This window comes from Lagopus muta, chromosome 4 (assembly GCF_023343835.1).
Source record: "Lagopus muta isolate bLagMut1 chromosome 4, bLagMut1 primary, whole genome shotgun sequence".
Taxonomy (NCBI): Eukaryota; Metazoa; Chordata; class Aves; order Galliformes; family Phasianidae; genus Lagopus; species Lagopus muta.
In genome coordinates, this window is record NC_064436.1 from 30,234,343 (window position 1) to 30,251,184 (window position 16,842).

General features: G+C 45.2%; 1 protein-coding gene across 1 annotated transcript in view; it reads right to left on the reverse strand.

Moving 5' to 3' along the window:
- SHROOM3 (shroom family member 3) overlaps nt 1-16,842 on the reverse strand; it is a 135,362-nt gene that overhangs the window by 24,947 nt on the left and 93,573 nt on the right. Inside the window, exon 3 of the mRNA XM_048942027.1 lies at nt 3,348-3,476. Within this exon, the coding sequence (XP_048797984.1) occupies nt 3,348-3,476 (129 nt within the window). The remainder of the gene's footprint in view (nt 1-3,347; nt 3,477-16,842) is intronic.

Sequence of the window (16,842 nt, forward strand, 5' to 3'; positions counted from 1 at the left end):
CTGATTCTGGTGAGGGCCAACATGCAGATGACTACAGATACATGACAGCATCATGTGCTGCAGCAGAAACTGCAGGAGACAAAAGATGCTTTTTCTGGAAAACAATGCTCTCCCTTGGGCTGCAGAAAAAAAGTTCTGAGATCACTCAGAGGAGATGGCAGCTGTGAGCAACAATCGTTCCTTGGTTGAACTCATGAACAGTCAAACATTGTAATTAATGATTATTGGACTCATACATCACACCTCTGTGTTATCGCATTTCTTTGGTAAACCCTGGGCTGCCTTATCCAAAAAAGGCCCATTTATCCCCTTTTCCAGAAAAGGAAACAAAGGCCTCAAGAGGTGAAGTGACTTACACAGAATCACCCAACAGCTCTACCGCAGAGTGCACTGCTAGGAACTGCACCAAGCGCTACTGCACCATTTTCCCTTCATCCAAGCATATGTCTGACAGGCAATATTTAGATTGAGGACTTTGCCCTACACAATGAAAGCGTCCCACTGACATTCCTGACACTAACCAGACAGCAGGCTTGAATAGGAACAGTGGGGCTTTGGTTATTAGTGTGAGAGGTGATGTATACAGCCTTCATTTTTGTTGATTACTGGATTTAAGGACTTTGTCCTGTTGGGATCTTCTGACAGCTTTCTTTTTTTACATAAAGCATTACCAAGCAACATGGTAAGTATGACTTAAATTGCAGAATAAGAAGTATTTCAGATCTCTATCTTGAGAAACTATTTTCCAGGGTAGTGTATCTGAACTGCTCACACAGGTCTGTGGCTTAGACATGTGGAAGTCCCCTGCCTGCTAACTGAGGTACATAAAGGCTAGAACAAGGAGCTGGTCAGTGCTGGGTTAACAACCCCCTGTAATTTCATTCTTTTTGCCATAATTTTACATTGGGGAAAAAAAAAAAATAAAGAAAAAGAGGAAGAAAGGTCTGGAAAAGAGACAGCTGCCACTTGTAGAGTTTTTGCTTTGGCCTTTGTCCTTGAGAAGAACTCTGTTACGTCTTGCCTTCTCCAGACATTTACATCTGCTCTCTGAGCACAGGTAGTGAATCTCAGCAGTCAGGCAGTAATGTGTTTTAGCTTGCCTGTGGCTTTGCAGAACTCACAGAGCTGCGCTGATTTATCCTCCCTGATGAACTGGCCCAATGGGCTTAATTCAAATATTTTTTCTCATTCTTTCCCAGTCAGTAAATTAGTTAAAAAGACAGAAAAACAAGCATAGTTTAGATTCTTCTGCACCCTGATATCAAACACACAGCAACCTGCAAGAGAAGAAACTTAGGAACAATGGAAGGAATGTGTTTTCCTGTTCTCGTTCAGAAGAACTGGGTGGCTGGCAGCAGGAACACTGACTATCCATGCCTACAGAGGACAGTTAACTATGGCAGGTAACCGGGGGCAATCATACAGGGAGCATCTCAGATGGAGCTCCTCTGAGTTTGAGCTACAAATCACAAGCAGCTCCAATAACCTCAGTATCAAAATGCTGGCATAGAAATGATCAGCAGGAGAATTCAGCTACATGCTGAATGCACGGATGTGTCCACATAAACTGGTTCGTGTGGATGGATGGGATTTTTACACAAACAAACAGGCAAAACCACACAAATCATAGAGCCACTAACAGACCTCTCCTCTCCCTCAGAAACTTTTAATCACTTCAGTAATAATCACTGGCACAGCCAAAGTAGAGGTCGGCAAGTCTGAAATACCCTCCCACATTCAAATTCTTGTACATTAAAGCAACTTCCTGCTTGTAACCAAAGCTTCAATGCGAGTTAAGCCACTGAGATATGCAGACACAGCCTCCGACACTGCCGGAAAAATGAAGGAAAACATTGGCTCTGCATCCAAAGACAAATTAATCCAAGTGAAATGCTAAACTCTGGAGCTTCTGCAGATATCTGCAATTAAATCAACAGGCAAGCAGGATTTACAGTAAGCATAGCCTGAATAACTCACTGTTATAGAAAGGTGGTGTTTGCATTGCAACTTCTTTCCAAAATTTGCTACGGGTCTAATACCTCAGGAACGTCAGAGTCCCAAACCCAAACCACAGATAAGTTTGTCCCTGATAAAATTTTTCTCAAGGAGATATTTCAGCCTCAAAAATCTGCTCCATTTGGGAGAGATATCATTCATGGTGCAAACTCCCAGCTGGAGGAAAACAAAACAAGCAAACTAAGCCCTTCTTTGCTCCTTTTGCAGCCGCTGAGGCTGCACAGTGTCAGGATCTACAACTGACTGCAGTGCCTAAAAGCTAGGACAACTCCACCAAGGTCAGTAAGTTTGTTCCAGATGTGCATCCTTGTTTCTAAGAGCAGAGTGTGACTTCACGAGTCACATTCCCTCCTCAGCTGCTCAGTAATAGGCAGCTGCTCAGTAACAACATCTCCTCCAGCTATGGGAAATCAGTGAAGCTTCTTGACTTCAAATAGGTCAAGATCTGCTCTGAATTCAATGCTGCCAACAAAAGTTGCTACTTAGACTTCATGGTGTAAATCTCAGAAGATGGAGACAAAAATCTGAGGTCATCCAGAATACCATCTAACTGATGGAAAAGGCTTTTTTGCTTCCAGAAGAAGCTTTGCCTTAGCAAACAGAAAAATTTGGCCCTAACCTGCACGCACAAAGGAAGGAAATGAGGCTGTGCCACAACTCTGGTGGATCTACAGCAATTCAGGAGACTGACTTCTAAAGACTTTTTTTTTACTTTTTTTAGAAATGCAGATAGGCTCTCAGCAGGCTTGTCACAAATGCCAAACTCCCACTAAAACTCTGAGATTTGGAATAAACCTTAGCTTTGGAAAGCCAGGCACCTAAATCTGGGGAGATGCTGCAAGCTTACTGTCAGTGCTATGGAGATATTTTGATCTCCCACCTCCAGTGAACTTAACCATAACTGACAAAGCTTTTGACAAGAAAGGACATTCTTCCAGAACCCTTTCCCAGTGAGTCATCCTCAGGCATATCAGCAGCCAAAGCAATAACATTTTTACATTTACAAAGCAGTACCATTTTTACACCCAGCCCTATGTAAGTGTTACTGAAATCAAGAAACGTTGATGCTTTATTCAAGGCAAAAAAGGTCAGTTCCTTTCACTTCCCTCACAACGTGCTACAGGCAAGGAAACTTCAGGAACAGGTGGGCATGAGGTCAAGAAACTGTCCTGGCCCTCTTCCACCATCTAGTTCTATGGATGCTGGGAATTCATGATACCCTATTCCAGCATTCCCACTGGCTGGGAAGAAGAAGTCTGCCAGACACTCTCCAAGGACAGCAGCCATCAAACACACCCAGCAGACAGGGATGCAGATGTGTACACTCTCACCTGCTCTTCAGCCTTAACTTAACTCCTCCTGGCCACGTAGGTTTGCTGGGCTGAAAGTCAGTGGTCACGCGGTCTGGACCGAGCAGGCGGGGACACGGGTCGGTGCATCCCTTCGCAGCATGTGTGTCCCTGCCAAAGGAAACCAAGGCCGTGTAAACAGCAGCACACAAAATACTTGTACTCAACATTTAATAATTGTTTTAAGAAAGAAGGCAACACACAGACCCAAGGGGAAAGGTAGAGGCATCAGTCTAGTTTTTTGAAAGTGAAAAGATGTCCCAGAAAGCCACTTGTAGTCCTTTTCTTCTCTCTGTCACTGCCCAGTCAGGCTGCAAGAGAGAGATTTTGCTCTCCTTCCCACCCAGGCAGTGTTCAGCCCTTGGGAATGCCCCCACAGAACTCGGCACACGGAAGGGAGATCAGCTGCAGCATCCACAGCACAGAACTCATCAGCCTGCATCTGTACTCTGAGACTACAATCCCTGTCTGCAGAGCTCCGCAGCTCCCCTGCAGGACATAACCACCTGACAAAGGCTTTGAACACAGAAAAGCTGAGAGAAAAGTCCACACGCAACAAAAAGAAAGAGAAGTCTATTCCCTCCCCCTTTAATGGTATCTGCAAAAATTCAGCAAACAAATATTTACCCCTCTTTGTCACATGCATGCAGACGCCACACAAACACTGTGCACCCATCACTTCAGCTCCTTTCTTCCTGCAGGCACAGCGTTCCCACTGGCTCCCATTTCTAGCTCCAAGATGTAGGACAGCCTTGAAATTTCCTGCAGCTCACAGCAGCCAAATAAAAGCGAGGCTGGAGAGACCCCTCCCTGGGCCCGCAGCACGAGGTGCGTGGAATGGCCTCTCACCGTTCGCTTAGCAGGCTGCAGCCTGAGCGCACAGGCCGGCAGCTGGGGCTTTGGATGGCTGAGATGGCTTGGATGCCATTCCGCTGAGAGGCTGGCCGTCTTTGTGTCCAGCTCGGTTCTCCCCCCTCCCCCCCACCCTCCCACACCCCTGCTCCCTCCCTAGCCCCCACGTGCCAGGCAGGAATGTTAAGCCTCACGCTGCGGATGAGATAGCACGGGGAGCATACAGCGGCACTTTCACCCAGATTAGGGAAAGCGACTGGTCTGTAGCGGCCTTTTTGCTCACCCTGCTTCTCTTTGTCCAAATTTTACCACAAATCCTGCCTTAGGTGCCTTTTCCCCTCCATGAGTTAAATCTTATTTGGCTTCCTCTGCCACCTGCACTGCTCTCTGCACAGACCTGGACTTGCTGTATTTATAACACAAATGCAACAAGTTGGGGTTTGGAGAGCAACCCCACACAAACTTATCACCCGCATGGGCAAAATTGTGTCAGGCTCCCATCTGTACAGCAGGTGTGCAGCCTCCCTTACTGCTCCCCAGTGCAGTGCCAGGCCCACCAACTGCTCCCTTGTGACAAAAACAAACTCATTTTTAAAGATTGACTGCAGCACAAAGGACAGGAGAGCTGCAACAGACAGATAACAAAATATTTTGCATATGTATACAGTAGGTACACATATATAGTAGATTGTTCTGAAAGCAATGTCTCCTACCCATTTCCATGGAAACCATAGCAAAGAGCACAATAATACTACTTGACAGAGCTAATGCTCAGTAGAGGTTCAACCTTTACTGCTGTATCATTGTGGGCCAGCATAATAAAATAGGAGGTGTTATTTTCAGAGCAGCCCTCGTACAGCAAAACAACTTCGCTGCTGCAGTGTTTAAACAACAAAGCCCTATTTCAAGCTTTCTATGAAAATGCAGCAGAGATGGACACAAAGAATGGCACTCATGCAGCAGGGTCACATCAGAGGGAGCAGGATCTCAGCAGAGACAGTTGTCTCAGGACAAATCCTGGCCTCGTTTCATCTATGGGGAATGATCATTTTTCTGGTTTGCTGATGGAGGTCACAAAGAGGAGATGCAGGTTACCTGAGGACTTTGCACAGCCAGGATCATGCTGGGCTGACACAACTTTTGTCAGAGGCAACCATGCTACCTTCTTGATTTGGGTCACCCTTGCATAAGCTGGCCCTGCAGTCCTACATGTGAAGTGCCGGTGCCTGCAACTCCTGTTGTCTTTGAGGCACAGTGGGTGCTGAGCCCTTTGGGAAAAGCCTTCTGGATGTCCCATTGTTGCCTATAGCCCTCATCACGACACAGGTAACTGTTCATTACTGAGTCATACTCTCCCTGTTCTGCTTCTGAACAGGTCCTCTGGACCTCCCAGAATCATGGAATCATGGAACATCCCAAGTTGGAAGGGACCAATAAGGATCATGGAGTCCAACTCCTGGCTCCACACAAGACCACCCAAAAATCAGACCCTATGTTTGAGAGCAGTGTCCAAATGCTTCTTGAACTCTGGCAGCTTGGGACTACACCTGCTGCCTTGGGCAGTCTGTTCCATGCCCACCACCCTCTGGTGCAGAACTTTTCCCTAACCCCCCTGACCCTCCTTCCCCTGACAGCTCCATGCTGTTCCTTCAGGTCCTGTCGCTGCCACAGAGAGCAGAGCTCAGCACTGCTCCTCCACTCCCTCTGAGGAGCTGTAGCTGCCATGAGGTCTCCCTTAACTCCTCTGCTCTGGGCTGATCAAACCCACGGACCTCAACTGCTCCTCATATATCTTCCACTCCACCAGACTCTGCACTATCACTAGGCTACACTGGAGCTGCACTCCTGCAGACGGATGCTGCTCCTGTCTTCTCTTCACTCCACTAGCACAGAAATAGCTTGTAACAATACGCAGGACTGGGAAATTGCCCAAAATGTGGGGAAAAAAAAAAAAAAAAGAAAAGAATAATCAGCAGCCAGATGAACTGATGCAGAGGAGCCCACAGTTTCCCCATCACCACAGCCTAGTGATCTTCCAGCACTTAGAACTTTTTTCATTTTTTTCAACAGCTTTCTAAACACATGAAGAAAGCAAGAGGCAGCACAGACTCCTGGCTTCACTGTGGGAAGAACTTCCCCTGTGTGCCCCTTCCAAGTGTTCCCCTATGGATCCACTCAGATCTGAACCACAAGTAGCAGGGTTGAGCAGCCTGGGTGTTCCCCCTCACAGGGAGAAAACCCTGCCTGGCAGCATGCAGAACTGTGAGATTGACCCCAGAAAGACAAAGAGTCGTTAATTAGTACCTGCATGGGCTCTGGAGCTGTTGGTTGGAAGTAAGGAGGAAATGCAGGGGAGTTTTTCCCAAGCCTCTTAAAAAACTCTAATTACTGGGCTCCATGTGGAACAACAGGCTCACTAAGACACTGAAAACTAATCAGGCAGTCTATAAATAACGCCGTTAATCAAGCCCAGTGGGGAACCTGATAAATGGGGATCCTTCCATCAGACAAGCACACATGCAGGGATGGAGATCTCCTTGAAATAGTGCCCACAACCAAGCCTTTTCCCTATGTTCTCAGCTTTCTGCCCCACACTCAATGACACAACCTGGCTGCTTATTCCAGATTTTCTGAGGCATTCCTACACCACCAGGAGGGCACTCATCTCTTAAACAGCAACACACCAACAGCCACTTCTCTGCAAAGATGCCCAGAGCCTACCTCGTGTCTTGGCCATTGCAACTTCTCCTTCAAGCAACCCTTCTCCAAAAGCTCGAGCCAGTGGCTGGACGGCACAGTGTGCCAGCCCCTACAAGAGCACCCGGCCCACTTAGATGGTCCAGCTGGGGCTGCATTTTATTTCTGGATGTTGCAAAGTGCCCCACAAGTGCATAGTTGAAAAGCATCCCCAGCAAGGAGTGGCCCACAGTTGTTCTTTACGTTATCATGTTGTAGTGAAGCTCATACACAGGAGACAGGAAACCTAGCACAGCCTATTTAAATCTCCATCTCCCACCTGAGGCTGGCAGCTGTCTCTCAAATCTTTTCTTTTCTGAGAAGTTCTGGTTTAGTTATGAAATGTTATTTATATTCTTCCAAAGTGCCTTTGGTATTTAATACCACACATGTCAATGACTAGCTGTACAAAAGCACTCTGCTTAACTTCTCTCTCATCTAAAAATATGGCCTGTCACAATCCTTGAAGAGCTCATTTGATGGTTTAGGGAGATCTCTTGCTTTTGACCATAACCCTCTGTGACCTCCTCTGGCCTTCTTATCTGCCTCCTGCACTGACCTCCCATTACATGCATAGCTGAAATATTTCATACCATTTATCTTCACCTTCCAAGCTCTTGGCTCTTCTCTCTCACCTTTTTTTGCACTTCCTTATCGCTTCCAAATTGATGCCCAGTCACCAGGTGTGGATGCATGCCTCTGCCCAGCAGATCCCCCAGTGACAGTGTCTGAACCTGCAGACCTGTTTCAACCATGCTTTGCAGAGGTATCAGCCTCAGAGAGCTAAGCACTCATAAAAAGAGTAATGGGAGTAGTACAAATTGTGTCTGTCACTGAGAAAATACTGCAGTGAGTGCTTAGCTCCCTGGCAATGGTTCACATAGGGGAGAGGTCATACAAGAAAATCACAGAAAACCAAGCTTCTGAAGTTTTGCTGCTGATGGCATATTTTCCAGCACACTTCTGTCTGCACTAGCATCCTGTATGCTGCTTTTCTGCTTAGCTCCCAGTGGTTCCAGGTATGAGTCTAGGGCAGGGCTGAGATCATCCATAAACAGCACCAGGAATAATTTAAAGATCATTTATGCTTTTATGCTTATCTTTTCATAATAACTAGTTCTCCAATGGTTCCACCTCTTGGAATAATAGTCATTTATTTTGAACTAATGCCAGGTTTTCTGCCACGGCAATAGAAGATCCAGGTCCTAGAGATTCTCATCTATAAATATTAATAGGTTTAGTAATTTGTAGTGTCTCATTATTTCTAAGCCAAGTGTTGCTTCTAGAAGAGAGGACAGAACTTTAATTCTGTTTTATAAATCATTTGAATCTCCCAGGATTGTTTACAGCCAGTATCAGAATTAAAAGCTTTCCTAGAAAAGCAGTTCACATGGTGATGATGCTGAAATCGAAGTTAAAGCAATAACTCCTATTCCAAGTTTCCTACTGTGATTTTTAGTCATTACTTAATAGACTTTCCCTTTGTCTAAAACCAGAATGCAAGAGACAATCCTGCTCCACTACACAAGCAGCTAACAGCACAGCACAAGCACAGAAATAGAGAAGCCAGCAGCAAAGCAGTACTCAGCACCGTCAAACCCACAAAGAGGGAGATGAAGGGGTTAAGACTGCAGGATCATCCCAATAGCGTTGTGTTATGTCACAGGGTGTCCTGAGTTCCCCAGCTCTGCCCAGTGAGGTGAGGGCAGTTTGGTGGCTTCACCTCCAGCTATCCTCATCTTGCAGGGTGAGGGTGAGCTCTCAGCGCCTGATGGGCTGGAATCACATCTCCTTGGGAATGAGAACGCCACCTCCACAACAGGTCCTCTTCTCTTAGCAAACAGAAAGCCCTTCTGCCTCCTTCTTGTTGATAAAGAGAAGGTTCCCCCAGGTAGGGAGGGAGACTGCGCTCACCTCGGGTACCAGCCTTTCCCTGTCCAGTGGGCATGCTGCTTTGCAGATCTTCCTGCTCTGCTTGAAGCCAGAAGACCGGCTTGCTTACGTATTTCTTATTTTGTTATCTCCTGTGGCTGCTCCAGAAATAGCCCATAATCCACATATCCATCACGCTTACAGAATCTCCTTTGGCTGAAGTGGAAGCAGCTCTGTCTGTCAGAGCACAAAGATTCAGGTCCTCCCCTGGCCACCTGTGGCACTCAGCTGGCAGTGGCAACAGGTTTGTGAGTCTGTGCCCAACATAACGTAGAACCAGCTAGGAAATAAGCAGACAAGGTGTTTTTTTCCATTACAAGAAAAAAAAAAAAAAAAAAAACAGCTTTCACAAGGAAAAGTTTTCAGGTCCTGTATGAAATCTCTAACATGCAATTTATGGTGCTCACCTGAGATAGAGGACTTCACAAACTCAGCTACAAGTTCGGAGCCTAATGAGGCAGACAAGGAATTCAAAACTGTTTCATGGGCACCTCAAAATGCAACATGTTCTGCCCATAGAAAACCATGGAAGGACTTTGCTTCCTCTTAATGCAAAGCAAGGCATGTTTGAAATCTCACATGAAATCCCACATTAATCTTGAGACTGACCAAGGTATTTTTCCCACAGAGTTCAGCAATGGTATCCACATCTCAACCAGAAACACTGATGTCCAACTCTTGCATTAAGATGGGTCTGTAAAGCTCCAGGGAAAAAATTTACAACTTCAAACTGGAGTGCTGCTGGCTGCTGCTTCCAAGATGCAAATACAAACACAAATATTTTTCATATATATCACAAGCACATCTGTGCTGGTATCTGTTAAGATGAGATTAGTAGAGCTGATCTGCATGCTATAAGCCAATCAACAAAAGGAAAAAGAAGAAATTTTCCAGGAACGATGCAGTGTAGAGACAGCTTGCATAGGAAATTTTAGACAAATACATCTCACATTTGAAAACCTACAATTTCAGTCTAATAGCTCCTATCCAGTCCTGCTGAGTACATGGTAAGAAGTCACTTGTAATGAAATCAGGCTCCTACCTTTCCTTCTAGGAGGGCTCATCACTTAATTCCAACTTAAAAAACTGCAAATTAAGGGCAGAAGATGAGCACTAACGTTCTGTTACAGAGTTGAAAAAATCTGCAGAATGGAGACTTTTCACTGTGCAGTACCATCTAGTCCTACTTGCCCAATGCTTTTCTGGCTTTCTCTTTGAGATTGGATGGGTTTTATTTGACGTGACCTCAATCCCACAATCTGTCCACGTTGTGTTTGCACAGTCCCACACAAACACACATAAATAAGCTGCTTCTGCACTGTACCTGTTTGCAAGCAGAGATCTGAAAGGAGTATTCGCATTCATTTGGGTTCCACACTTAATTTGGAATTGGCCAAGGCATCTTTGAGAAAATGAACTCCCTCTTTGTCTTCAAGAGAGACCTAATCCTCGTTTTGCCCTGGAGGATTACTGGATACTTAGAAAGGCACTCACATGCACATTTTTAGTTTGTGCCAGCTGAGTTTGGGTCCACAATATGCAGCATTTTCACTTTGGTCTTTAGGTTTGCTAATAGCATTCCTCTGCACCCAGACCTCGACCCCAGCGACTGCCACCCTTTTAAGGACACCCTAAACCAAGCCTTTCTGAAACACAAGCCTTCCCCTGCTTTGCATGATCAGCTCTCCTTCAGACAGCGGTGTGAATTCAGGCAGGGAGCTGGGCACACTGCCTGTGCTGTGAACAGGCGGTCGGTCGCAGTGCACAGTTCTCTGCATGGTCCTGCCAACCTGAGCCCTAGCTGCAAGGAATAACCTCGAGAGCTGAAAAAATGAGTTGTTATACCTACTCAGTCCCTGGCTTTTTATAATAGAAGCTCATGGTTATGAATTGTAGCTTGCCACCCAACAGAGCATGTCAAGGCAATGCCTAGGTTGTACATACACATGGATAACAAAAGTCAACTCCTCCTTACCTTTAGCTTGCAGATAGACAGATAGACCAGCCTAAACCTTTCAGTGCTCAGATTCACATTTCCAGGCTCTAATTTCCATGCACTTTGATTCTAACAGCTCTCATTCTCCATCTGAATCTAACAAATGCTAGGAGAGTATCATGGCACTCAAAAGTAAACTGAGGCACGAAACCACGTCCATATAACTGTCCTCTGGCACAGCAGTGGCAGAGGGTTGCCAAAGTATGGCTCCAGGCTACTACCTGGCACCAGCACATGCCTTGTGCAGAGATGGGCTTTTGCTACTCTGCTCTGCTGTGCACAACATAGGTCTGTCTCTGGCCCTGATTTCACTCCACTTGAGAGCGCTCTGCCTTCACATCCCGCTGGAGTTCCTGTATGGAAAAAGTGCTCTCTGTGCAGCTCTGACCCAAATCTTTCTAGGATTGTGGCTTAATACTGTAGTGTTTCAGGATGTAGTTCAGTGGAAGAAGAGGATTCTCATCTTCACTGGTATAAACCAGCACTGTCCTGAGCCACACTTTTCTGACCTTTTCATTCAGTTCTATCTCCAGGACTCTCAGAAGCATCACAAGAGATTTTTGTAGACAGCAAGCCATACTAGTCTTTGAGGAAGCTGGGTGATTTGGCTGGGGAAGCAGAGCTTTACCGTTCTTCCTGAACTGCTGAGAACAACGAGGTGATTAGGAACGGCCTTTCAGACCTGTCCATAATAGAGTGGGGTGCAGAAGTGCTCAGAAGTGTCTCAAGTGAGAATGATGTGTTGCAGAGCTCACCTGGGGAAAGGGATCAGTAACACACTCATCCCTTTAAGGATAAGTGCGCTCAAGTAACACAATAACATTATCTGCACATGACCTGGGATATCCCAGTGCTGAATCATGCTGATCACAAGTCATTTAATCTAAATTACAACTTCTAACTTTTCTTACACAATATGAAGAAAAGCACAAGCTGACTGTAAAGAACAACCGTAAAGGAATAAACTGCAGCTCCTATAAAGAAAAGCAGCCGCAAGAAGGAAGCAAGAGTTGTACTCATAAACTATAAGAACCCATTTCTATTTTAGGATTATCAAAGTCAACACATTCCATGGAAAAACAACATAAACAACATAAACAACCAAAAACAAAAAACAAGCACTGCATGCTGAAGAAGTTCTGTTCATATTGAGAAATTCACTAACCAGAAAAATCTTTTCCAGAATTACTTTTTTTTGTACTCAAACTGCTGGTGCCATGATTTGCAGGGCTTCCTAATATGCCGAAGGCAAAGCAAACTAGGTCAGTCCAGACCAGCAATTAAAATGGTTTAAAGCCGAAGATTAAGGAAATGCTTTATACAAACTGTTCCAGTGGCAGATGGCACTGATGAGCAAGAGAGGGCATTAATCTTCCATCTGCACAGCTGGATCTCTCTCTTCCTGGCTTGCATACGCACTGCACTTCGAGGAATCTGGCATAACTTTTACCCTAGCAGCTCTCCTTTGAAAATACAAGTGAATTACCAAATGCTAGAACAGTAGCTGAGACACTTTCTGAAAAAATTTTGGTGACAATCTGGGCATCTGTTCTGACAGGGCAGAAGAAAGCCCATATTCGTGTTTGTCACAGATGTGGTAGACATCCAGCATCAGGCACCAACTCTGGTCTGCTACTGGATTTTTCTCTCTGCTCTGTAACCCTACTGCTTCGCAGTGTTTTCTGCTACACCAGATTTTAATTGCAATAACATGAGGGGTGGAGTGCATTTTACAGAGCTAAATCGCATTCATGGGTGTAGCAATATCTAATCTCCATAATAAGAACTACTTCCTACGAACAACTTCTCCATCCCACTCAACCAAGTCTTCCTGAACAAATTACCAAATCCCTTACTCAACAAGACATGCATTCACTTCCACAGGATTCTAGCAGATTTGCTTGAGTGATAAATGAGCAGGGATTGAGTAAGGAGATGAGGATTCAGCCAGCTGCTTTACAAAATGCAGAATCTCTGCAGGACCTGCAGCTTCACTTTGCACAGAATTCAGAGGGCTGTAGCTCTGAGGGAATTGCAGTACAGAAATGCAAACAAACAAACAAAACAAAGAAACAGATATTACACAACCCAGCTATGCTGGTTACTTGTCCAGCCATCCGAGACAAGAAATACTGTTGGTTCATCACATCTTCTCCGCACCAAATTAAATGGACAGATCCAGTGGAAAACCAATGGCCAGGGAGGGCACAAAATCAGCCTGGTAGCAGCAGAAAAGACTTGAGTTTTTCAGGTACATACAGAGCCTACAGAGTAAGCACCAAGAGAACAAAATCACGCTGAATACAGCTGACTTGCCATCTGGCTGATCATCTCCCTGCATTTTTGTTTTTAATGAGTACAATGAGTTTACTGTGATTACTGTCCTCCTGCAGCAGTGATACCACAACTTTTTAATGACTTCATCTATAAACACAGCTGCAAACTAATGCAGGCAGCCTATGTGCTGTGGAACTTATGGAAGAGAAGCCATTTGAGTTGCCTTTGATTTGGTGATGTTCTAGCTTTCTTTTTGGTTTGTTTGTTTCTGTTATTTTTAAGAGTGCTTAAGGTGAGAAACAGAAATACTGTCTGCTAAGCTAATAAGTAAATATTAGTTTCTCACTGAAATTATGTTTAGCATCCACCTGTCCTTTAAAGGCCTGGAGAAGGACAAGGACTGCAACCAGCACAAGACACATTGCATGAGAGGAACTTCCGGGCTCTGTCGTACACCACTGTGCCCCAGTGCATCCCTCTGTGCTTGCACAAGCCACCCCAAAAGAGGAACCAGCACCTGTGGCTTCTGGAACAGAGGTGAGGGCAGGTCATGTTCCCTGTCCCCTAAATCCAGCCTGGAGCTGGGGTGCAGGGAAGGCCACCATACTGCACGTTCTTGCTCTGGCAGCGAGTGGCTTGCTGCAGAGATGTGCACAAAGCAACTGGTTTTATAAAGGAGAGTGACAGGGAGCTAAAAAATAGAAGGGCCTGTAAGCAAACATGAAGCAATTATTCCTGTTTCAGTGGGCTGGGGAAGTGTAACAGCGGGAAAGGCAAGTGGGCTCCAGGCTGATAGCACTGAACAGAGTGGGATGAGAAACCAACCTAGACGAGCTCAGTCTTCCCCAGAGATCCTGTCCAATGGAGCAAATGACCTGCAGGAGAGCTTGGAAAAATGATATTACAGATCACTATAAGGCTGTGTTTTCCAGAAAGATAGTAAGCCCTGCCAGGCTTCCAGGAACCTAAGTCCCTAGTTAAAGCCATTACTCTGTAGATAAACTTTTCACAGCCCCGGAAACTCCACTTAATCTAGATGGCTATGGGATGTTAATGGGACCTTCTCACAAGTCCCTTAAGGCGCATTTTGAAAAACCCACCCACGACCACTGTGTTTAAAACAGTATGAAATGCTTTTCCTTAAAGCAACTCCAAATGCATTAATAAAGCACTGGGGAGGATGGCCACCCACTCAGCACCAACTGGCAGGCTGATCTGAGGTCTTCAGGCCACCAACAGCCATCAGATGCACCGCTCTACAGCTAAATAGAAGAAGGCCATTTACAAGTCCTATTCAACAGCACACATCCAAATTGTTATTTCCAGTGTGAACATCAGCACTCTCTCAAAGGAAGGCACATCTTTGCTGGAGGCATAGGGTGAGCTGTAGTCTCAGTCTGGACATCATTGCTTTGCATGTCATTAGGAAAAAGGAGAGTAATGCACATATCTCATCTCATCCTCCCCTCATACACAGGATATGCTGTGACCATCCTCATTTAAGAAAAAATAAATCCTTCCAAAATTAAGTCTGGGTGGATCCAGTCTGAAACGGAGTGTCACTTGAGTTAGAAGTGCCAAACTCTTTCACAGAGTGAAAAGCAAAACCAAATCCTATTAAGTAGCCATCAGTGTCAATATTTATTTCTCACAAGTCAGGGACAAGTAGCCTAATAAATGGTGTCAGACAGAGCCTGGTGAAATGGAAGAGGAAGGGGATAGGCTTGGGGAAAGGGCATGACACATTAATCAGCATCACCCCTGCAAAACCCTTGACAGAAACAAGGTAGTAAACTCATTAGCCACTTAGAAACTAAGCTCCTTTTGTATTTCGTGCAGTGATAGCCCTCAGGTCCCAGCCTGAAGATTTGCCACCCTTCACAACAAAGCTACCAGGCCCCATAAAATGTTTGTTTTTCAATCTACCTCTCAACACACACCTCTCTGATCCAAAGACACTTTGCTGGCTTTACTGCTCTCTCCTCCTTTGCCAGATCTGGACTCCAGCACATCAAGCAAACTGAGTCAAAATTATCTTCCAGGGAAAACACAGAAATAAAAAAACAAACTAGAAGACAAACCTCTCACCTGCAAGAGCCACTTCATGTATTGCAGTTTCTAATCCCCATGGATGACTCCAGCCCACGGATGGTATACCATCATGTCTATGTTAGCAGCACCACATGTGCAGCCACAAACCAGAGAAGGAAACTACATGTCTGTGTGATGCCTGTATCAGAGCCTAAAAGCAGACCCAGCCTTCCTCTGCTTCGCTCTCACAAAAAGGAGCTCACATTGTGCAAAACACAATGCAGTGCCAGATCTTTTGAGTGCTGTAGCTCAGTGAAGCAAACCAAATTCATTCTTGCCCTTCACTTGAGAAATGACACAGGCAAGACTGGTTTTGTAAATATGTTGTTTCCTAGGTATTTTCTTGCTTTTCTTTAATGCTTGCTACCATACCTCTCATCCTCTGTATGTGGGATTTGGTAACTTGCCTGGAACAGCCAGGAACAACATACCCATAACATACTTGAGCACAAAACATTGGGAAATCCACTTACGAAGATGTTGTGAGCTGGATGGTTTCTTTCTCCCTGCCTCACTGGGACAACACTATGAAGATAGATGCACTTCAGGCTGGATCTTTCCATAAGGGCTATAGCATATCTTTTAGCGAGATGCCTGACAGCACAGATTTGATTCCATCTTTTCAGGGAAATGTAAGCTGTCACAGCACAACTGGGATGCAGCCACATTGCACAGTGGCCCTCTCCCCATTACAACTCTGCTGTGCACTGGCCATCGGTTATCATCACGTACTTTACTTGAATTAGCCTGAAATGGAGTCTGTCTCCAGTCTGGAGCCTGTTTGTAACTGCAAAGGAATCTGTGCCCTCCGTAGCACACGAGACAGGATCAGGTCACTGCTGGAGAGCACTTGGCCCAGCTATTTTTATTGTCTGTCTGAATACTTTTCTTTGACGCCTGCTTCGAGTTGCTGAAAGAATAGTAAAGATAGATTTTTTTTAAAAAAGGGATACACTGATAATCCATAGGAACCGCATCCTTTTAACTTCTGGACATTTCTCAAATCTTTGCCCCTGTTGCCAGGTTGCTGAATGCATTCTGAAGTCACAACATGGTGAAATCTAATCAGGGTGAAGTAGGCTGGTTTCATTTGCATCAGATTCCTCTTTCAAAGGCATACATTTGCCCTTCTGATCCTCCTCCTTACCACTAGAACAGAGCTAATGCAGCAGCTCCTGCTACATCAAAACCCCCCACAATCCGCTTCTCATCAGGAACAACTGATGATTGAAATTCTTTGTCTTTCTCTCAACCCAAAGGACAGTGTTGCTAATTCAAGCACTGGTCCAGTGAGAATATAAAGGATGAGAGAAGTGGCTCTCATTTGAATACAGGCAAGCATGCATCACATCACGGTTAGCCAAGCTTTTCACTTGAGTTAAACTTGGTAACAATCCCCTAAATCATGGCTTTCAAACAGGCACAATATCTTCTCATGTGTCTCTTCTTTCTGCTTGTGTATCACCCAGCTTTAGATATTTATATTCTCCTGCCACTTTGGGTTCTTTGGACAGAATTGCCTATTTTCAATACAGCACTTGCCAAGAGAAAGGAAATGACTGCAAAGCCAGGCATGCAAATAGTTCATTTGCA